We start from the raw sequence: 23,498 nt of genomic DNA, 5'->3' as shown, positions 1-23,498 counted from the left end.
AAATGTGCCTTCCCACAACAGGGGTCAGTCAGAACTAGACTGCGTCTGTCACAGTTTGCATTTTCCATTTGCTGTTTATGACCTTGGGCCAGGTGTTGGACCTTATCAGCATCTGTGGCACTCCCAGCCTCCGCAGACCTCACACAAGGCAGCACTGAAATCACAGGTATCCTGTGTGTTCATATGATTCTAGACGAGTGAGAAAATGAGTGAGTGAGTGAGTGAGTGAACATGGCAACGAGTGAGCAACACTTCAGTCACTTTAAGCTGTTACGTACACATTTCATGACTTATTTCCATGACGCGTCACCCAAAACACTAATCCCAGGTTACACATTGCAGCCACTCACTCATGTATCTCACATACATCTTCCACACTAAATATGCATTCTGCAGTGTGTACTTAGTGTTACACACATTCCACATTACAGTATCTCAGGGATTTTGTATAGTAGCACATATGTAAAATACACTAATTACATAACTGGTAAAGCTACTAGACATAAAACCATTTCCATTGAATTTTCCCAGTTTAGGGCATCATCTCATTGCGCTAGTGGTAAGGTTTCATCATCCTGGCAATCATTAACAACTTTCCCTGTGCTCGTGCACAGTGCACCTGTGTATGTGGTGGATTTAAGAGTGGTGTACATGGTGGCGTCTGCACAACCGCAGTATCGAAAGTTTTCCACTTCCTCTTGCTCACCTGATTCCAAACTGATGATGTTTTTCAGTTAATTACTTTTAGATGTTATACTAGCGTTATTCACCTGTCTATACTATCTCTGCTTTAAGCTCATCAATCTTGAACTGCCTTTTGCGTACTGTCTGTTTGACTCAGGAACATCTTGGTATTAGTAGGCTTGATTGTGTTACGTTGTATGGAAGTGGCTGTTGGTCTGTGCTAATAAGTTCTCTCATGTGGCTAATTTGTACATTTCTTGCTGTATTACCTCGCCAGGATAGATAGATTTTTGACTGATGGTATTCTCAATGTGGGACCTAGTGATCCAGTATTTGTCTGTATTTATCGATAGAGGCTTCAAACCTCTTCTGTAAGACGATCTGGAAAGGAGCGATGGCAAATGCCATGAATGTAAATGCAAATGTTTATTCAAGGACAAGCATGTGCTCCAGCAACTGACACACACCCACACATACAATCCACATACACAAACTACACATCTGTAGGCTATAAGCTTTAAATCTTTGTCTCATTAAAAGCAAGTATTTAGTGAAATCAGTCAAATGTATGCACAATGTCAAGACTGTCACTTGTTTCTATCATTATGGGGGGATTTTGTATATGTTCCACCCACGTCTGTTCAACATACCAAATAAATTTGATGCTAGGCTTAAATGTACTGTAAAAAAAACAAAGAAATCATCAAGATGCTTTGTTTCATACATTGTGTTCACTGGAGCTCTCATTTGTAAATGCCCTCTCTTGTTTCCCTCTCTGCTTCCTCCAGGTGGTCTTCATCTCTACATGGAACGTGCACACATTTCAGGCAACCTTCAAGTGTCCTCTGTTTCTGTGCATGCTGTGGGCATTAGCATAGAATAAAGCCTTCACCTCTCTAAGTCCATCGATTGTGTGTAGCTCATTTATTCCAAGCCCGTACTAAGGCTTAACCTCTTGTCTTTCTCTCCTTCTCCAAACAGCCTTTTGAAAAGGACTGATTGTGAAGGGATGAATGAGAGACGGGGGGAATATGGAGATAAAATGATTAAGTGAGGACCGTGCAGCACATGCTGGTAAAGAGACGGGATCAAACTTGACATCGCTGTGTCAAAACTCATTATAAATCAAGCGTCACTCAGAAAAAAAATTGATGTAAAAAACTCTGATGTATATACATAAAAAAAACTGCGCTCACAGTTACACACACATCTATGCCTTAAACACACACAGACACACCATTACTGAGTGTGCAGTGTGGCAACTTAAACTTCACCCACGCGCTCTTTGTTTATCCATCATCTCACTTTTCCCAGGCTGTGTTTGGGTGTCTTCTCTTTCTCTCCTGCCTTTTGAGTGTGTTTGTCCACAATCCTCTGTGTAAGACAGAAAACAGACTTGCTGCCAGGCGGAGAGCCCGTCTTTTCGTCTCAAGGAAAAAAAATTGTTGAAGTGTAAAAAAAGAATATACAAAAGAATAAAAAAGAGAAAAGACTGAATGACATCAGTATGCTCATGACGACGTTAGCGGCAGGTGTTCTGATGAAATAAGATGCACCTGCTCTGTATGAATAAGTTTTGGGCGTGACAGTGCAGCAGCCTAGTCTTTGTATTAGTAGTGGCAGGTTGTTGTACACAATCCAGTTCAGTAAACACTGCAGCAATTGTGTAACATTACTGTTTCCAACATTTTCACGAGCACAATGAGAAACCGCCTGCCTCAGTCCGCCTCTCATCTCTTTCATGGTGGAAAAGCTAACAGAGCCGTGGTCCCACTTTTTTCTTGATATTTTGAACTATCATGACTAACAAGTAATATTAAAACAGTTTTTAAACTGCTAGTTACAATAACATCTCTTTTACAGTAAAGGGGACCGGTTATGCAGATTATAATTGACATTTTGTTCATGTTTATACGTTCAGATTGATCTACAGTGTAAAGTGTCTGTGTACCAATCCAAAATGTGAGGCCACAAAATATTCTTTTCTTTTTTTGTCCTTTTTTTTAACATGCTGATTCGTTTTTACTTATTGTTATCTCATAAAAGAAGAACCCCTCTGATGGGGCATTGCTCAGCAGTAGCATTTATCTAGACACTGAAACAGCACATTTGGAGATTGAAATTAAATTGATTTAAGGTATAAAAAAGCAGTATCTTAAAGCTGAAACTTTGACACACATATACACAAAACTTTAACTTGTTACATAAATGGTAAAATATGGGACCTGGGGCTTATCTGAACAGGTTAAGCTCCTAACCAGCTTTTACTGTATTTTAAAATCAAATATTAATCCCAGGTTAGGACAGTAACCTGGGGTAGGGGTGGCTCGGTGGTTAACATGTTGAACTGCAGACCGGGAAATCCCCAGTCAAGCGCTGACACCGTCGGGTCGCCACTGTTGGACACTTGAGCAAGGTCCTTCATCTCCAAGTGCTCAGAAACAAGCGGTCATCAATCTGGCAACCCAACTCTGTAAATAACTGATCCTGAAACAGTGGATGTACAGTGGTGGTCAAAGTAATAGCTGTGTGTTTAAAAAAAAGTAAGTAAAGCTCCATATCCATATAATAACTTTTAATTTAAATCACATAAATGCACTGGACACCCTGCACATTCTATTCTGAATCACAACATAAAGAGAAATGTGCTAAATGTATATATTATTAGTTTAATGTATGTGAAGAAAAACAAATAGTAGTCTGTTTAAAAAATAGCAGTGTGGAGTTCAATTAGAGAGGTACATTATTCTGTGAAATACAGGTGTCAAACAAGTTCCCCTTATTTAAGGATAAATGCAGGTTTTTCAGCTATTGTTCAGAAGAACACATACTTTGATTTCAAAGATGATTAGAGATGGGAAAACATACAAAAAAGTGCAGGAAACTGATAGGCTGCTCTGCTAAAATGATACCAAATCATTTTTAAGCTTTAAAATGGAGATTAAAACCAGAAAGACGGGGAAGAAAATGGAAAACTACCATTCGAATGGATCAAAGAATAACAAAATTGACTCAAAGAACACCTAAAGTTACCTGGGAGTACTGTTACTATTAGAAGACGGCTATGTGAAGTCAAGCTATCAGCAAAAAGCCCCCGCAAAGTCCCATTGTTGGAAAAAAGACGTGCTGAAGAGGTTTGACTGAACACATTGACTGGCCTAATGAGAAATAATGCAATATTTTGTGGACTGATGAAAGCAGGATTGTTCTTTTTGGGTCTAGGGGCAGTTTGTCAACCGACCCCCAAACACTGAATTCAAGCCACAGTACACTGTGAAGACAGTGAAGCATGGAGGAACAAGCATCATGATATGGGGACGCTTCTTGTACTATGGTGTTGGGCCTATTTATCACATTTCAGGGATCATGAATCAATTTGAGTAGATCAGAATACTTAAAGAGGTCACGTTGCCTTATGCCGAAGAGGAAATGCCCTTGGGTGTTTAAACAAGACAACGACCCCGAAACACACCAGTAAGCGAGCAGCATCTTGGTTCCAGACCAACAAGATTAACGTTATGGAGTGGCCAGCCCAATCCCTAGAGCTTAATCCAATAGAAAGCTTGTGGGCTGACATTAAAAATGCTGTTTCTGAGACAAAACCAAGAAATACAGAGGAACTGGGGCATGTAGTACAATTGTGACAGATCTGAAGAAGTTCTCAGAAACCGTGGTTAAACAACTAAATATTAGTTCAGAGATGCACAAGAAAGATTAAACTTCAAGCAAATTGAGAGTAATATTTGTTTTTCTTCACTTACATTAAACTAATAATACATTAAGCACATTTTTCTTTATGTTGTGATTCAGAATAGAATGTGCAGGGTGTCCAGTGCATTTATGTAATTTAAATTAAAAAGTTATTATATGAATATGGAGCTTTACTCACTTTTTTCAACACACTGCTATTATTTTAAACACCACTGTATATCCGTCACCCGATGTGCCAGACAGCACGTAGACGGAACCATCCATTATAATTTTTATTAGTAGATATGAGCAAAAAAACATCAGGCTTTGGGTGCAATTTTTGGAGAGAGAGAGAGAGAGAGAGAGAGAAAGCATATGATCATTATAATTTAATGATTAGGTGTGCTTTTGTCATGTTGTTTTAAATTAAGCACTGGGTGCAACCAGTAACCATGGCAGAACTAGCTTTAACTAAAAGAAAGAGGCCTAGGTTAACACATGCACATTGATTCACAGCCAACACACCTGAGAATGCATGCAAATGAGGGGAGGGACAACAGCCAAAAATCTCAGTTTACCAAGCCCATAGCCCATGAACCCTGCAGTATATAAGCCTATTGTTTAGGCTCATAATAACAGGACTCAGATTCAATTATATATACAGTAATATATAGTTTTTAACCTATAAGTGAATGTGAGTCCTGAACACTAATTGAAGACTATGGAACTATTGAAGTTCAATTGTTTTGAGGATTTGTGAGGAAAACATAGCCCCTACTGTGACTTCATTATTGTAGGTGCTAATAAAGAGGCTGCACCTTTAATTGAAAGCAGTATGACAGATAACAAAAGACCAAATGTTTACTCAGGTACTCTTCTGTTTGATTGATAGATAGATAGATAGATAGAACAATTGACTGAACGATCGATCTATCACTCTGGAGTGACCTTGTGGCTGACCGGTGGCTTTATGCCTAAGGTTGTGTCTTTAAAACCTGGAAATTAACCTCATTACTATGAACTCATTAGTATGAACATCTAAGGGAAGTTCACGTTACTATTTCCCACCAGAAGAGTAAAGAGCTATGACACATTCCCTCTTTGTACCCTGCAAGATGGTGGCTCCACCCAATCTAGAGCAGCAAAGGGAATGATAAGTGCTTTTAGGTAGTTAGGTGTATGCTGGGCAATTTGGGTTTTAAAAGCAAACATCAGTCCTACATGTTATATAAGGACAACATTCGCCATCCCAAAGAAGGCTTAAGGTGATGATTTCCTAGTAGGCCAGTGATCTTTTGCAAGTAACTTCCAGGATGATGTTTTTTGCAAATTCTATGTCACTTTCAATTCATGGTCTGTACCATGTTAAATAGCACCACCTGTGGCAGGTATTGTGTCAACCACAGCTACATTATTAATTAGAAAATGGCATGACACAATTTCTCCTCCAGTAAAGCTAAACAAGCTGTAGTTTCATGCCTATAGAGCCAAAAAAAATGGGTGTATCTAAAATGATTTTTAAAAGTGAACAGACATTCAGGAAAATCTAAGTAAATTCTTGTTTTAAACAAATCCCACACTATGAGGGAACTGCACAAACACACACACACACTGCTGATTAGAGAAATAGTCCCAGATGTCAGTGTTTTGGTGGCTTTTAATTAGGATAATTGCTTTAATTGCTGCCTGTTGGGAACACACCCGTATACACAAAAAAATCTGGGCCAGAGGTTGGGATTAAAAAAAAAAAAAAAAAAAAAAAAACATGGCTACTATATATTAAGTGCAGCCACAAAAGTATTATAATTTTTTTCAAAGGGGAAATTCATGCTGTAAGCAAACACATGACACTGTAAATTCCCCAAAACAAGTAGTTAATTCCTGCCCTCATTTTTATTGCTTTCTTGCTTAAGTAATATGAGCTTTTTGCAGCGCATGTAGGTAGTGCCTGGAGTTTTACCCCCTTTGAAACAACTAATGAGCTAACGTGAAGATTATCCTTAAATTTGTTTCTGCATGCCAGTCAATCTCTTGTTGCTATCCAAAATGGAATGTTTGACATCATTCCAAACTCTGACTTCTCACTTCCAAGGTAAGTTGAATGCAGCTTTAGTTGGGCAGTGTGAGGTCAGTGTGTGTGTGTGTGTGTGTCCACTCCCCTGCTGCTGTCCTTGCCCACTTGAAAAAGGTGTGACTGGGCAGGAAATCACCTCATTGCCCATCTGCTGGAACTTCATAGGCTGTTTCCACCTCATCCTGAGCCTTGCCTCTCTCTCACACACACACACACACACACACACAACCAGACACAGATTAGAATACTGGTATTACAAGCACAGACAGGATTAACAGCAAAGCCAAAAGCTCAGACAAATAGCCCCTAAATGCATGTCTGCTGTGTAAATATGTAGTGGACATGCTCTAATGCTGACAGCCTGCAGGTAACCAGAAGTACGTAAAAAAAAAGAAGTAGGATATGAGAAATAATGGACATATAGGAACGATATTGTTTTACACTGACCTGAACAGCTACAAAGGTACATTTGTGTCCGAATAATAATGATTAGGTAGAAAAACTGGATATACACCTGCTCTCTACACACTGTGTTCTCTCTCTACATAGGGTTCTGTGCTTCTTGTCAGGATTCATCATCCAATCAGTTGGATTATTCAAATTATACAAATTTGTGTTTTCTTCTGCTCAGATGAACACATCCACTGAGACACGTCTTATTGAGAATAATTCACTAGCTAAATGCTTTGTGTGTGTGTGTGTGTGTGTGTGAGTGAGCCTTCAATGTTCTAATCTATTACTTATTACTTGAACCTGGGAAATTTCCATTACACTACATAATAAACTCAACATTTCTCATTTGCACCACCATAAAATAGCTCATAATAACGAACTGATTCTGGCACATTGCTGGTGTGCAACCTTTCAGTGCTGGTATCAGTGTCGGCCACTATGAGAGCTCGTGCTCAGAGGGTATTCTGCCTTACTCGTACACACCAAAGGGAGGAAAAAATCTCAGCAAGAAACAACAAATAGCTGTGAAACAGAAGAAATTTGTGAAAAGCAGATCCTGATTTCAGCTCACTGCTTCACTATTTCATCAGATGTGACACTCGGGTGAGGAATGTAGGGGAGTTACCTCGAGTGCCAATCAGAATTCGCTTCCCCTAAGTTTCCACAGCAGGGCAGAATGAAAGTAAAAGAACAATAACAAACGTCCTTACTGATTATGTGGATAAACACACACGCCTACACATAATCTATCAAATCTCCTGTTCTTATCAGCTGGTTCACTGATTTAAATGTACGAAGTGCTGCTGTATGTATGGTTCCTGCTCTGAACAACCATGTTGGTTTGATGTCACCTGCTGAACTTTTTTGCTGAACATGTAAACTCCACACCCACAGACCCGAGGTGGGCATCGAACCCGGACCCTGGAGGTGCGAGACGACAGTGCTAACCTCTACGCCACCATGCTGCCTCAAATTCTGCATATTTGTAACAAAAACACACACATAAATCCTGTTTCGAGCCGGACCCTGCTGTTCCCCCACACATCACACACTTTCTCCAAAATCCTCAGCTGTCCTAGTCTACTCTATGTATTGCTCAGACTCAGTAATAACATCTGTTTTTGGATGATCCGGTCACAAATGGCTTGTTGATACAGACAGTCTTCCAGTGTTATTTTCATCCATCTCCACTGACCAACTGCAACCACATTTCATTAGTAGGAAAGTTTCCAAATCATTTGGCTTATCAAGTTTTTTTGATCCTTTAGGATTTTCATGTGTGTGTAAAATAAAGGGGAACTCTTTCAGGGATCTTCCACACTGACCTCATCAAACCATCTCTTTATAGTCCTTGCTTTGTGCACTGGGACACTGTTGCCCCCATTTGGCAGCATGGCATTGTCCATAATGTCTTGGTATGCTGAAGCATTAAGATTGCCCTACACTTGGGATAGGGGGCATGATTAAAACGCCTGAATTTAATCACCTTTTTATCCATATAGTGCATGATAGTCACATTCTGGAAGTATTGCAAAATAGTAATTAATGCAAATTCATACTTAATGTGTAAACCTTATCATATTATGATCCCAAGTCACATGTTTCTGAAAGTTCACACAAAACACAAAAACTTCTAGCTGTATTTAATTAAACACATTTACTTTGGAGGGATTTGTCATGTTATACATCTTCCTTAAATAACTAAATAAATATATTAACCCTTGTTTAGTTACTCAGCCATTAACATGCTTCTATATTTCTATATTGATTGTTATTCTTCGAGATCAAATAGAACTCGAAGACATCTTTAACATCGAATGATTTATAGGTACTGTCTGCTAAACTTAACATTCAATCCTCACACACTTATATCACGACTGAAATTAGCTTCACTGGATCATTTTTCTATCCAAGTAGCATGGACCTGGTAACACCGGTGTCTTTGATGACATTGTGGACGAATCATGACGCATTGCTACGTGCATCCCAGGTCACCTCTACATGTGACTGCACAGCCCACCTTTGATCGGATCAACTGAGACGGATGTGAGGGAGGTTTATAGGCTTGTGTCCTGAACACCAAAACTATATAGACTAAAAGAGGCTGTGTGAGTAGGAATCCTGGGCAAGCCGTATAAGGCCAAGAGGCTGGTCCTGACTGATAGGAGTCTTTCCGAGGGCTTCTATTTCTGGGACTGAGATAGTAGCGACCAGAAATGTTCCTAACGCGAGAGAGGGAGAGAGAGAGAGAGAGATAAAGGGGAGGAGGTTGTATGGGGTGGACACTTTTCTCTAAATATCACTGGTGGTGTCACTATCTGCTATTTGACCAGGACCTTGCATAAGAAGCACACGCACACATAAAGCAAACATATTACAGTTTGAAATTACACACACACACACGCACACACACACTCAGCTCATGCTGTTTAAAGGTTATGAGCAGTGAGAGATGTGTTGACACCTGACCTTTTTTCTATTCCTCTTTTCTTTCTTTCTTTGTGACACCAAAATGGAGCCAACGTATTTGTCCTTAAATCCTATAGCCTCTCTAATGTCTGACAAGCCGCACATGCTCATCTCACTTTAAAATCGATTATCAGGCAGGGAAACAAGGCTCAGGCCTGTTGCTATAGTAACCTTTCTCCAGCAACATGGCTGTTTTCTCTGTCCATCATGCTGAGTACAATTTTTCTGAAGTGCCTTTTCAGTTCTCTTTGACAAGCCAAGCACGAGGCATATGACATCCATCTCTCTCTCTCTCCTTATTTACCAGGTAAGTCATTTAATTTGAAATAAAACAATCACTAAATGTAAGAAATAAACTGAGAAATGATGACTGACTCAGAAGACCCAGTTTTGTGGTCTGGAACATTCAAATTTCCAGCACCCACATGACACCAAACCAAACATCAGATGCTCACACGGCGTACTCACTGGTGACCTTTAGTGAACTTATCAGGAAACAGTATGATGGGATAAGGGAAGTGTGCTACTGCGTGATCGTTTGGGAACTGCAGAGAATATGAAGTGTAGTGAGAAACTTTCCTACACTGATGGCATCCAAACACTAGTGAAACTCTGGGATAAGTGCATTAGTGTAGCAGAGGATTACATATAGAGAAATAAAGGAAGTTCCTACTTTTATAACTGTCTGTTATTCTGCACAATCACAAGTCCTGGCTTGACTAGAACACCCCTTATATTAAAATATCTGTTTGTGTTACATTTTATATTTAATACTAGATTTTTTTTTACTAAATAAATAAAAATAAAAAATATATTGCTTGCATGTATTGCTTGTAAACGTGTACAAATCTGATGTAATAACCTGAAAAGTCTATTAAAAATAAATAAATAAACACTGCATGAAGTCTGCATCAGGCACTGAAGAAAGAAACGACTAAAGAGTGCAATGAAAGATTTAAGCACTCTCATCTCACCAGGTGCGGATGCTTGAAGGTGAAGTCAGGACTAACTCTTCCCTCGTGCACTCCTGGTGAGAAAAAGAGGAGTGAAGACTGGAGAAGGAAGAAAGCCGTGAAGTTGTGGGGGTTGTTTACATGCTGAGAGTCCCCACCACCACCCTACTGTGTGTCTGTGTGTGTCTGTGTGTGTGTGTGTGTGTGCTGGATAACTATGCTTAGCTCTGTCCATCTTCACAGTGAAAGAACTTCCCACTCATTCACTTTTACCATTATTTTGAAAGGAGAGACCCTCCCCCACTTCCTGGCAAGACATCACACAGTGCACTCTCTCTCTTCCAACTAGTGACACACACACACACTAGATTGCACGTAGAGCACGTATATGGCCAATAGCAGGAGCAGCTATGTGGAATGGTGTGGATGAATCTCTCTCTTTCTCTCTCTCTCTCTCTATTTTTGCAGTGCTTAAAGAATGTAACATGCCACCTGTTGGAAAGATTGTGTGTGTGTGTGTGTGTGTGTGTGTGTGAATAGCTAGCAAGAACCGAGCTGTTAAGCTCCCAGATAAAGCACAATGCCACATTCAACTAACAACAGAAGTGCAAAGTCAGAGCTTGGACAATTACAACATGGAGAAAAACATGGATTGATATAGACATAGGTGACATGGTGGCTGGTGGTTAGCACTTTCGCCGCAACCCTCCAGGGTTGAAGGTTCAATTCCCAACTCGGGTTGGTGTTCATGTTGTTTGCATGTTCTCTCCGTGGTGGACTGGGTTCCCTTCAGGTACTCTGGTTTCCTCCCACAGTCCAAACACATTCACATTAGGTTCATTGTCTTCCCAAATTGTGTGTGCTCTGCGATAGATTGGCACCCAGTTCAGCGTGGACTCAACAATCAGACCACAATGATGGTCCCGCCTTGTGCCCAAAGTCTTCTGGGATAACCTGCAGGCACACAGCCGGTGACCACATACAAGATAAGAGAAATAGAAGATGTATGTACAGTATGTCGAGTACAGCTCAGTAAATGATAAGAAGCTTATTGGCCATGTTGTTAACGTCCCTTGCTGAGCTCATGCTCAAGTTCATGCTATTTGGGTAAAAAAAAATAATAATCCAGTTAATTTAAGTCATGATGTAAGTGTGTAAGGACTGGGTGTTGAGTTCAGCAGCAGATACAGTACCTACTGTACACATCATCTGATGTTTAAGATGTCCTCAGGTTCTGCTTGATCTTAAAGAATAACATGAAATATAGAATCATGTTAATGGCTGAAAAAGTAAGCAAGGGTTAAGATATTTATTTAGAGAGTTATGAGTTTAAGCCAACATTCACGTTCATAGCTCTAACTGTATTTACATCTGATTCTAGTGCAGCTCTAAACAGCAACATCACTACTGTTACATAAACCCCCATAGAGCCTCACACACACATCCCTTACACACTGTGTTGTCCACTGACTGAGTGAGCTGACTGCATCCTCCACCATCGTAAACGTTTACTGCAAGTGAGTGAATGGCTTCTATTTCGTCTGTACAGTCTCTCTATTTTAGTTTACTCTCTCTTATTTGACTTTCACTTTTGGGATAAGGGAAGTGTGCTACTGTGTGATCATTTGGGAACTGCAGAGAATATGAAGTGTAGTGAGAAAACTTTCCTACACTAATGGCATCCAAACACTAGTGAAACTCTGGGATAAGTGCATTAGTGTAGCAGAGGATTATATATAGAGAAATAAAGGAAGTTCCTACTTTTATAACTGTCTTCTGTTATTCTGCACAATCACAAGTCCTGGCTTGACTAGAACACCCCTTATATTAAAATATCTGTTTGTGTTACATTTTGTATTTGATATTGGATTTTTTTTTTAATTAAATAAATAAACATAAAAAAATATATTGCTTGCATGTATGCTGATGTAATAACCTGAAAAGTCTATTAAAAATAAATAAATAAATAAACACTGCATGAAGTCTGCATTAGGCACTGAAGACAGAAACGACTAAAGAGTGCAAAACTCTTTACAATCAGACCACAATGAAAGTTCATAACACTTTCCAGCTTGGCAGCTTCCTCGATGAACGGATCAGCACAATAATTCTCTAGCTGTTTACCTGTGAGCTTCTGGTTGAGAATACATATAGGAATATGACTAAAGGGTTCAAAGGGCCAGTTGTGTATGCTCTCAGACATAATCCAGTGCACTAAATTATTCAAGTGGAATGTGCTTTCTATACATTATATACTGTACATGTGTACTGTTCTTGTATGTTTTTTGTGTTCAAGTCAAACCTGAACTTTTGATTGTGCAGAATAACAGAACTCAGCTATGAAAATAAACACCACCTTTATTTCTCTATACACTAATGCACTAATCCCAGTGTTTCACTAGTGCCTGGGTACCATCACGATAGAAAGTTTAATAGCCCAGATATATGGTAATCCCTTTAACCTTGGTCAGGACTATACAAAGGATGTGGGAGCTAATCCCAGGAAAGTTTCTGCACTGTGCAAGTGGTGCAGAGGGCAGTATGAGGTCATGCATTATCCTTCAAAAGCCAAGCCATTTTTTTCTATTAAAGGAATTCTTGGGGGGCCAGGGTTTCAGACATGAATCCGGAGTACTGAGAAAACTTCTCAACCTTGATGGTACTAAGCGCTAGTGAAACACTGGGTTTAAGTGCACTAGTGTAAAATCCTGCTTTACGTTTTTTCCTCTAAGTACAGCACAAGGAACATTGTGTAAATATTGACTGTTGCTTAGCAAAACTGAGCCCAGGTTTATAGGAATATGCGTGTCCGTGTGTGGGTATGTATGTGTGTGTGTGTGTGTGTGCGGGGCGTGCTGTTACAATGCATAAAGAAGAACAGCAGGTGGGAGTGCAAGTGGTGGTTAGAAGTGTTTAGATTTGTGTGGGAGAGTGTTTGAATATCACAGATATGGAGGACGTGTGTGTCTTTTCTCTTTCTCTTTTTCTCTCTTTGTCTCTTTCTCTCTCTTTTTTCTGTGTGTGTGTTTCTCAGGTTTGCGGTGTTCTCTTCAGCAGAAAACAGGAAACAGCTGTAGCGCTGACTTCTCTCAGTTCTCAGAAACGTCGCAGTCTTGCAATGTGTGCATGTGGGACTCGACTTGTTTACAAGCCATGGGCGCTTTAACTTTCGCACGTGTTCAGTTCAGCGCTCTGACTAGCACTGCGAAATACTTCTCATCTGACTAATAAAGCTACCTCAGGTTTTGGAGCGTTAACTGGCTTATCCTCTCTGTGTTTACTGAAGTGAGAGGTGCGTGTACTCAGGGTTCGGCTCTGATGGAGATCTCTTTAGTCCTCTAAAGCTGTAAAATAAACCAACCTCTTTGTGTATTCTTAAGACATCAGAGTCGAAGCTTGCTGTGCAAAAAAGAAAGTCTCTCTCTGTCTTTCACACCGTCCTCTCTGGGACTGTTTGTCTGACCTTCAGAGCTGTTGAGAGACCGAGAGACAGAGAAAAACATCACTGATTTGGGTTTTTTTTCCTCAGCTCTATGGAAGTTCCTAACCCTAACCCTAATTCTTCTTAAGAAATTTTAAAAAGTACCACAGTTGATTTCTCTGTGGAAGACTTCCCGTTTTTATGTAAATATTGCACGGCTCTCTAACTAAACAATGACTCTAAAACGGGGTGAGAAAAAATTCACGCAAGCCAGAGTCAAGACGTCTGGTTACATATCTGCAGCTCTGTCCACGTCTGGGATTCTGCTGTGTGTCAGGCCACTGGGTTTGGACGAGTTACTGTTACCTTCCTGAAGCAGATGTTCTTTTGTTCAGTATAACAGCACGGTCTGGAGTGTGTTACTGCAGCTGTACTACAGCGGTTACAATGTTTAACTCAGTGATGAAGGACTGAATGATTTATAGTTAGGACAAGTTAGTTCCTGTTATGACTTACATTACAGCTTCCCTTCTCTGACACACACCTCTCCCTCTCTCTTTCTTAAAAAAAAAATCCCAGCAAGTCATCATAGCACTGACACTGGAGACTCCTTCTCCTTCTGTGTGAGCTGTTACCATGGAAACTTAATAATGTCTTAGAATGAGCGCATTTATTGAGTAAACCCTGGTGTTCATGTTACTGTTGAAAAATGATGTCTGTGTATACACAGAAACAACACACACATCAAATTCAAGGAGCTGTTCATACTAACTCGCTATTCGTCCATGTTCCCACAGCTGATGTAATATTTACAATGTAATGTGGTTTAAAGAACCGTGACAGGCTCTCTGCTCATAAACAGTCAGGAACTGAAAAAGGTGTGTCATGTGTGTCACTACGGCCCGGAGCGAAGGAGTGACCTGATACAGATTTGACGTAGGTGACATTCATTCTCACTGCATTCTCGCAGTAAAATACGCACATGTACCAGATACCCACTCGCAGTTCACTGACAACGCCAGAGAAACCAGTTGTGCAATTTGTTGAACATCTACATGCAAATTTGTATGTATGCATGTTTGAGATCTTGTAACGCCTCGATAGAAAAAACAAGTCTGAACGCACACAACAGCATAACACAAATCATCACACACATTTTCTTACATTAAACAGAATGTATTATTATTATTATTATTATTATTATATAGCACTGACCAAGATGATCCAAGATCTTGGCATGCAACGCAGTTTAGAAGTAAGAATGTGCATTTTGAGTGAATAAAGCTAAACAGATCACATCCTAACTTTACCCTGTGCCTCAGTTTCTGCTCGACATATTTGGAAAAGTGAAACAAAATCTTTGCTCGTCACTTTTATCTCTGTCCTAAATCTGCTTGCTTATTTATTGCTATTTTATTCTGAAGCTATAATCGGCAATACATCTCTAATGATCTTTAAAACTACAACGTGCTAAAACGGTGACAAAATTGATCCATGATTCATGCAGTTTCACTCTCCACCATTCGACATGCAAATAAACTGGGGATTAACAGCAAAGTTTCATCATCATAGTGCAAAACAAACATTATTTTGGGCCTTGCTCCTGAACAAACCTATTATATAGTATATTATTTATAATATTTTTATATTTTAACTTGTATTTTCAGCTCATTCTAACTCACCCTCGCGCTACGCTTGTTAGGGTTGCCAGATCACACTGACATAACTCAGCACACTCAAATAACACTAAATATCAGTACTATTAATCATACTGTAGCTTGATTATACATGCATGTTTCACTTTAATTTGCCTCAGTGTTTATATTACCCACTCACGGCGCATGTTTCTCAGGCCAAGATGATACAAATTATTAGAAGTTATTAAACATTTTTTTACAATAGTGAAAAAAATAGCCCTTTTCTACTCCACAAATGTTTCTAAGGTTGTGGGCTTAAAGTTTTCTTTTGATGTCTGTAAGTAATAAATGGAAAGCATGGTCATTTTTGACTGATCCAATCCCTTTCTCAAATGTGCCTGAGCTGGATTTTGTGATCCAGAACTGTTATGTGGCAATTCATACTTATTTCCACAACCGAGCAGATGCAAGTTAAGGGCATGGCTGAAGCACCCTGTAGGGGCAGAACTGGGATATGAACCTTGCGACCTTCTTATCAGCCACATTATCAGCCTTTTTTTAGCCTGCCGGATAAACAGGCATAATTGGTGATACAGGTTACAGCTTGTTCTTCCTTCATTTTGATTTGTTTACTTTCTCCATTTGAGTGAAGTTTTCCTCCTTACTGTGGCTGCTGAGCAACTTTAGAAACGAGAAGAAACAAAAACCTTATGAAAAAAAAACTAAAGTCATGGCTGATCCATAAGAAAATACTCCATTTAGCAACATTATTTTTCCTAAGTAAAGCTTGCAAGTTGTGACGAATATTGAAGACTAGAAGCCTTATGCCTTTTAGTTACTCTCTTAGTCAGACCCTAGCTTCTTGCCACACACACACATGGACAACAAACACACATCCCCTTTGAGCAGGACAGAACAGCTGCAGAGCCACTCAGGTCAGGCTGATCTTCCTCTAATGGCTCTCTCATCTCCCGTCTGCTGTTTCCTGAGCACAGCCCTGAGAAGAATAGTCCTGCTTCCTCCGTTTCACCCAAAACCAACTGTTTGAGTCGGCAATGCTTTCTGAGAAAGAACGAACACAATACAGGGAGGAGTATAGAAGAAAACCCGAGAACCATTGCCAAGATAGGAAATCTTTTATTACAGAGGGGAGAAAAAAACCCTTTTCTTCCAAAATATAGAAATCTATACAACTTCCTCACAATCAATTTACATGAACTGTACAAATTTACAGCAGTTCATTAAAACATACCCAAGGAAAAGAAAAGAAATAAAAACACAATAAAATGTGTCTGAAGATTACAACATACAATGCTTTTCATCATCTTGGGTAGCTCGGATTTTTTTTATGGGTTTTTTGTGTTTTATAAGTAAAAGAAGAAAGGAAAAAAAAACAACAAAGGATAAATCTATTGGCACAGAGCATGGAAACAAGTGTGTACCAAAACAACTTTGGTCCTCGCCAACACTCCTGATACAAATGGCTTCGTTTACGAAAGAGAAATCTGTGTTAAAACATGAAATACAAAAAGAACACATTAAAACACCACAAAATATAAATTATTGGCACTTTTCCATTGTGTAACATTATAGCTGTTTTCTACGACACGCTGTTACGACTACAATACATTCTACAAATATGCAAAACACCCCGCGTGTGAAAAGTGACAATAATTCTACTTCTGGTTAACAAAATGACACTAATGAAAGAAAATTCCCTTCCGTCTTCCACATATTAACACGCACACGTCGTTCCGTAAGGGTTTCACTGCAAGTCTGAGGCCTGAGTTTGGCAAATACATTCCACGTCTCAGTGTGACATGACTTCAAGGTTTAATATAGTGCATTTTGTGTGCTCTTTCCTCTAAAGATGTGACATCGCTGAAGCCTGTCTGAGCTCAAACAAGGCTCAGCGTGGATCCTCGGGGTTTGGACGAGGGGAAGCAAGAGCTGTTTTAGATTGTAGGTTCGATGTTTACGACGCTCGAATTCGGTTAAAGTGTGGTAGAACGCTCTTAGTAGAAATAAAAACGAAACCCTATGGGTAGCTAATGGGGAGGTAGGGAGAGTGCTGGCTGTCTTGGACTTGGGGTGGACATCCAGTCCTTCTGCCTGGGTTCTTGTTGCTTTTACTAACATGAAATTACATCAGCCAGGTGGAAAAGAGTTAGCGCCTAAACCTGCGTGCTACTGCTCCAAAGGAGTGAGGTGTGTGAGGGAGAGAGAAAGAGAGAGATGGACTTTGCCTCACACACACTGATCTGGTCCCACTCACACTAGTGTGTATACGATTTATTGTAAACAGATTCGACATGAATCCATCAGCAGCACCATGAGATGAAGACAGTAAGCTCCACCCCCTCCCTCTGGCTGACTGACACACTGAAACACACACATTACAGTAAGGCTCTGGAGTGCACTCTGTGCGTGTGTGCTGGCTAGTCTCTCCTCACGGCTGTTCGGTAGTGTGTACATATGATGTAAGGGGGGGTTCAGGGGGAAGGGATTTTAGCTGCCCTGGTCTGGTGTGTGACCCCCCCCAAAACACATCCACACGCACCCTGCCTGAGGAGAGAGTTGATATGTGATAAGAGTGCTTGAGCTCCAGCTCTTCGTGTGACAGCAGGCCCAGTGGTCCTCTCTCTTGGCAGCGTGGTATGAGCCATGTGCAGTATGAGGACATGGGGGAGAAACACCTGCTCCTGCTTCTGACAGGCACAGGAATACACCAGCCAGGCCGGTTTGGGGTGGATTAGACTTAAAATCAAATGCAGGACTTATTCTTAAAACTTAAATTCATTCACTCACACCTTTCAGAAAACCAGTACAGTAGCGTCTATACTCTCCCTGCTGATAATTATAATCACGCAAGAAAAGGGCATGGATTGGTCTTGGTTTAAAAACCACTGGAAAGTTAAAAAGGAAACACACTCCAGGGCCAGATGCAATATTAAAAACTCATCTTAAAAAAAAGGTACACCATGTTTTGAGAAAATGAAATATTCTAATCATTGGAATATTTTTTGACACAATCTTTCCATGCCATATCAAAGTGCATTCAACGGCTTTTAGGACAACTACACGACGTCTTGCTTTTGGCGACAAAACTCCAAATAACACTAATTTATGGTGAAGTGGTGAAGATCTTACTCTGGTAAGTAACTATAAGCATGACAACGACAGAACAGCAGATTGAACATGAGAACTTGAAGTGGGGGGTCAAAACTTTGGGTTGGTCAGAAGCCCAGGAAGAGAGGTCAAATATTGGCTACAGCTGGAGCCCAGGGGCTGAGATGGAGATAAACAAACAAAGAGTGCCTCACAGAGAGCTTTAAAGCAAAAAAAAAAAAAGAAAGAAAGCACAAGATAAAGTCACTGTTGGAGGCAGCCCCTTGGCACCGGTGCAGCTGCTGGTACCTGGGCTTCAGAGCAACTGGGTTTGGTTTTTCAGGGATGGTGGTAGTGGTGGAGCAGTAAACTAAAAACAGAGCAAAAGTGCAAAGTCACCATTGATAAACATGAGTACAAACCCCTGGTCCAGTCTATTCCAGGAAGAGGGGAGATGTCTCATGTCTTCATAGCTGCCCCAGGGTCTTAGCCTCTGGTTGATTTAACACAAAAAAAAGCACAGACAACCGAAACAAAACGAGCGCAATTAAACCTACGAGGTTTCCATCGCCTGAACATTAGGTTACATCCTCTGTTTATTTTTTTTCCTCCTCTTTCATGATTTTTTTCCTCTTTTTTGCATTATTTAAAAAGAAAAAAAAGAAAAATAAACAAGACAAGCCGTGGCTCCTTTAACTAGACACGGTCATCATGTAGGGCTTAGCCGGGCTGGTTCGGCCCAGTACCAGCAGTTCTTCCTTGCAGCTGATATGACTATCCAGCATGGACGAGACAGATGAGGTGGAGCTGCTGGTTCCAGTGGAAGTGTTGATGCTGGCGTTCACATTAACGCTGGGGTTCGGCTGCGATTCGTACAGGACACAGATAGAGCCATCCTCGCCGATGCGGTACGACACCTCAAACGGGTCGACCCAGAGAGTGAGCTCGCTGGGTAGGAGCAGGTAGAGCTGCTGCGTGCTGAGACCAATACGCAGGCCTGCCTGGCCCACCAAGGGGTCCATCTTGTGGTTGATTCTGATGCAGCGGTAGCCAGACCCCTTACACGGCCGGTCAGGAAACCAGTGGTGCTTGTATTGCTCTGTTGAGAGAGAGAAAAAACGGTTACTCAATTTATTACATGTTCTCTACATTCAGTGGTATAACTTCACACAAAAAAGGGTCACTCGGAAAAACATGCTCTGAACACTATTTAATTTTGGGGGTTATTGTGATTTTCTATTTAAGAACAGATTTAATGCTTACTGTCTGATTTGCTTTAAGCAGTTATATTTCTTGCAAATTTTACATACATCATACAAGTATTAAAATCTATTGATAAACACTGGGCGTCTCGTACAGAGTGCCAATTTGTGTTTCCTTTCAAACGTCTGCGCCACACTCCAGTCTAGTAGACGACTGTATTGTGCCAACCACACAAACTCAAAAAAAAGAAGAAAAACAAGTATTGACGCACGCAGTATGTATTCCTGGTGTATTTTTAAGGGTTGTATAAATTAACATCTGTAATTTTACCTAAAAACAATAATCTGACCAACATCTGAATTGGACAGACAATCTGAAACCCAAATGATTATACAGCTAATTGAATTACATAATGTTGGATATATTTATCGATTAGATTACATAACCAAACTGGTCCAAATTGTTTATTGTTACTAATTATTATTGAACTCTAGTAATGTTAATGACTTGTCAATTTTTTTTTTAAGTGAAACTTTTCAAGTATTCATTTTTTGTGGCCTTGTTACACGTGAAAAGCAGCAAACGTGATGTCTCGCAACTCCTGTCTGAGTGGAGACGTTATCCCCCGATCCATATGCCATGCGGGTTTTTTTTTTTTTTTGGAATTTGGGACGCAGCTTAATGAAATGACCCAAAACAAAACTCCAAAAAAAAATAAGGATGCGGCAATTAGAAACTAGTTGCCAAAATATTTTTAAAGCTTCCACGTCATGGAAAAAAAACATGTAAAATAAGCACCAGATGTAGACACAATTAACCATCCACATATACCTCAAAAGATCCTAAACAGTAAACATTGCATAATAGCAAAAAAAAACAAAAAAAAAACGAACACACTCGCATGCACACAGATTTGCATGATTTGATAGTAAACTATTGATATTGTGCCAAAGAAAATACTGATATAATTTTATGAGAGATCATATCATTGGTAATGTGGTATGTTTTGCATCTTTGTTTTTTTCACCAATAATTACAAACTGAAAGAAAGCTCCTAGTTCAGTGTGATCTTTATCCTGCCCTTTAAAAGCTGTAAGATCCTACTATTTTATTATTATTATTTTTATTTTATTTTATTTATTTATTTATTTATTTATTTATTTATTTATTTTATTTTATTTATTTATTTATTTATTTATTTATTTTTAAGAGTTTTTGCCTTTGTATAACGTTTGTATAATGTTGTATAACATTTCAAGGTTTAATTCAACCTTGAATTGTTTTGCCTGGAGTTTGTTACTAACGTGTAATACAGCACAATACGTTTATCCGGGCCTGACTCCAAATGCATTTATAGCTTATTTGTGCAAGTGAAATTCAAGCTCAAAGTCTGTGGAAATTTGTGTTTATGGTGGGAAGAGCAGTGCTGGATGACTGATAAACAGTAATAAACCGTCTCACAGGGGCTACGTGACATGGCCATTTGGTTGCACAATCCCCTCTCAGCCCGTGCGTCACAAAGTCCTCAAATGATGGGGCTGGACAAGAAGAGCAAAAGGTCCAAGCCCTGGCAAAGCAGCTGTAGGGGAGGAGCTCTGCCCTTAAATAGGAGCCCTCCAAGCTCAGACAGCTGCTCACCAAAACAGCAACTGGAGTCCGGGCCTGCCTGCTCTTTGTGTTGTACTTGAACATGCGGGCCCAGGCATCATGAGGAGAGCAGTGCACAAATCAGGAAGGACCAGGATTGTTGTCACATCTGAGGCAGTATCAGGTTTCAGGAAAAGAACAGAAGATTACAGCTCTTTAAAGAGACCGGGCCACAAAGGCAACCAGCAAACACTACCACAAAACGCTCGATGTCGGCTGTAAGGAAAAACACTGTCCGTCTTCTCGAAGTCTAAACAGGACAGCCATAAAGACATGCTACCCTTTTTTTTTTTGGGGGGGGGGGGGGGGGGGGATTGCTTCAACAAACAGCCATGGCACGGCATAATTAATATAGTTGGGCATCTAAATGATTCCTAAACTTTTTCAGAATTAATAACATTTGGTTTTAGTCTTAGATAAGACGTGGGCCTGTGCTCAGAGAAGCTTACTCAAATTCCTTCTCTGATTTTAAACCAATACAAACCAGTTTAAGCAGAAACACATGGTTTATTGCTAATTACTCATCCCATATATTAATAGATCATTAACTTACTCTATTTATTAAAAATTTAACAACTTTAAATAAAAGAAACAGCTCTTAAAAAACAATCCGTCTCCTCCTCCAGCTGCGGCCATTTTGTCTCAGAAGGACAAGAACAGCTGTTTACAAACACCACTGCAGCTGCCTGGGGCGTGATTACATGGAAAATATTCATCATTAAAAAGAATTCTAGTAATATGGACTGCTCATAAACCAGATTTTACAGCATGTGTAGGTGTATAGGTGATCTACACTTGCTTTCATACCATAATGAAATGCAACTAACGAAACAACCTGTGTGAGAGGAAATGAGGGGTATTACCAATACGCTCATTATAAACACTAAAATATAAGAACTACAAGCAAATATATTAGCTACAATAACCGTAGAAGTCGTGCTAGTGAGAATAACGGGAATTAGTGTGGGGAAAATAAGGTGTTTTCCTTGCTCTATGATGTTTATATGCTAACAGTAAACAAGCCTGAATACACGCTCCTCTATTTACAGTGTATAAACATACACAAGGCTGGGAAAACAGCTTAACTGCTGGTTTTGTTGGCATTATGTAATTCTCAGACCTCTCCAGAGAGGCCTTCACCCCACACAGCCCCCAGAGAGCCTCTTCTGCCCCCTCGGTCACCCCCTAACCTCCTCCTCGACACCTGGCTCCTTACAGACACTAAACACGGAGCTCGAATGCTCACATTATGTTCAAAATAAAAATCACGACCCTGTTTGTGTGTTTTTTATATTTTTCTCCGCCTCGTTTCCGTGTATGTGGCTCAGTGTGAACACAAAGGCTCGCTGTGTGTGTGAGTCTCTCTCTAAAAACACACTCAACCAACCAACCAACCGCCCGCCCGCGCGCGCCATTTCTCCCCGATTTAACGTCTCTTCTCTTCGCCAGGGTGGGGGTGAAGGGCTTTATTTACACAAGGAAAAGTAAAATGTTATGCCTCCTTCCTTGTTTTTTTTTCTCACCTGCCATCATGTCCTGTAGAATCTGGCTAAATGTCTGAAGTTGTCGGTCGTTTACGAGTCCCTTCACGCGCAGGAAGCGGGAAAGGAATCCGACCGCGGCGGTGATCTCGGGCTTCATGGTTCCGCGTGCGCAGAGGGGATGCATCGGGGACTCGGGTGCCAAGCAGCGTCGCGCGCTTCACCTTCACGTCCTAACACCAACTCCGCTGAGCTCTCCGTTTCGGGTCGAGGGTTCGTTTCACTCCTATGGCCTACGCTAGGCATGTATTTATCCAGGTGTGCTTGTTGTTGCTTTTTTTGTTGTTTGTTTTTGCTTGTTTTTTTGTTTCGCGTCTCGTCTCTGGTGACGTCACCACATAAGACCACAGAGCTCAGAATGATGAAGGGAAAGGAACAGCTGGGTATATATACCGCGCAGTCGCCCCGCCCACAGCTCAACAGCAACAGCAACAGATCTGAACCAATCAAACGCCAGCGACGCCGTGACGCATGCGCGGAGGAGGAGAGTGCCTGCGAGACTCCCACAGAAACACAAAGCCTGTAATGGACGAACGGGCTGAATCATGAGTTTGAGATGGATTAGATTTGTCACGTATACACTACAGAACAGTAAAATCGCCCAAAAATCAGCGTCAG

The 23,498-nt window shown here is 40.5% G+C and overlaps 1 protein-coding gene across 1 annotated transcript; it reads right to left on the bottom strand.

The window, feature by feature from the left end:
- Positions 1–16,498: 16,498 nt before the first annotated feature.
- On the bottom strand, positions 16,499–23,252 carry btg1 (B-cell translocation gene 1, anti-proliferative). The gene is made up of 2 exons (XM_053478404.1): positions 22,863–23,252; positions 16,499–19,588 (listed from the first exon to the last, which is right to left on the bottom strand). The coding sequence occupies exons 1-2, from the start codon at positions 23,005–23,007 to the stop codon at positions 19,182–19,184; spliced, it is 552 nt and encodes a 183-aa protein (XP_053334379.1). The 5' UTR covers positions 23,008–23,252; the 3' UTR covers positions 16,499–19,181.
- Positions 23,253–23,498: the final 246 nt, after the last annotated feature.

Source organism: Clarias gariepinus, chromosome 2 (assembly GCF_024256425.1).
Source record: "Clarias gariepinus isolate MV-2021 ecotype Netherlands chromosome 2, CGAR_prim_01v2, whole genome shotgun sequence".
Lineage (NCBI taxonomy): Eukaryota > Metazoa > Chordata > Actinopteri > Siluriformes > Clariidae > Clarias > Clarias gariepinus.
The sequence above is the reverse complement of the archived record's forward strand: the minus strand, read 5'-3'. Positions and strand labels throughout refer to the sequence as shown.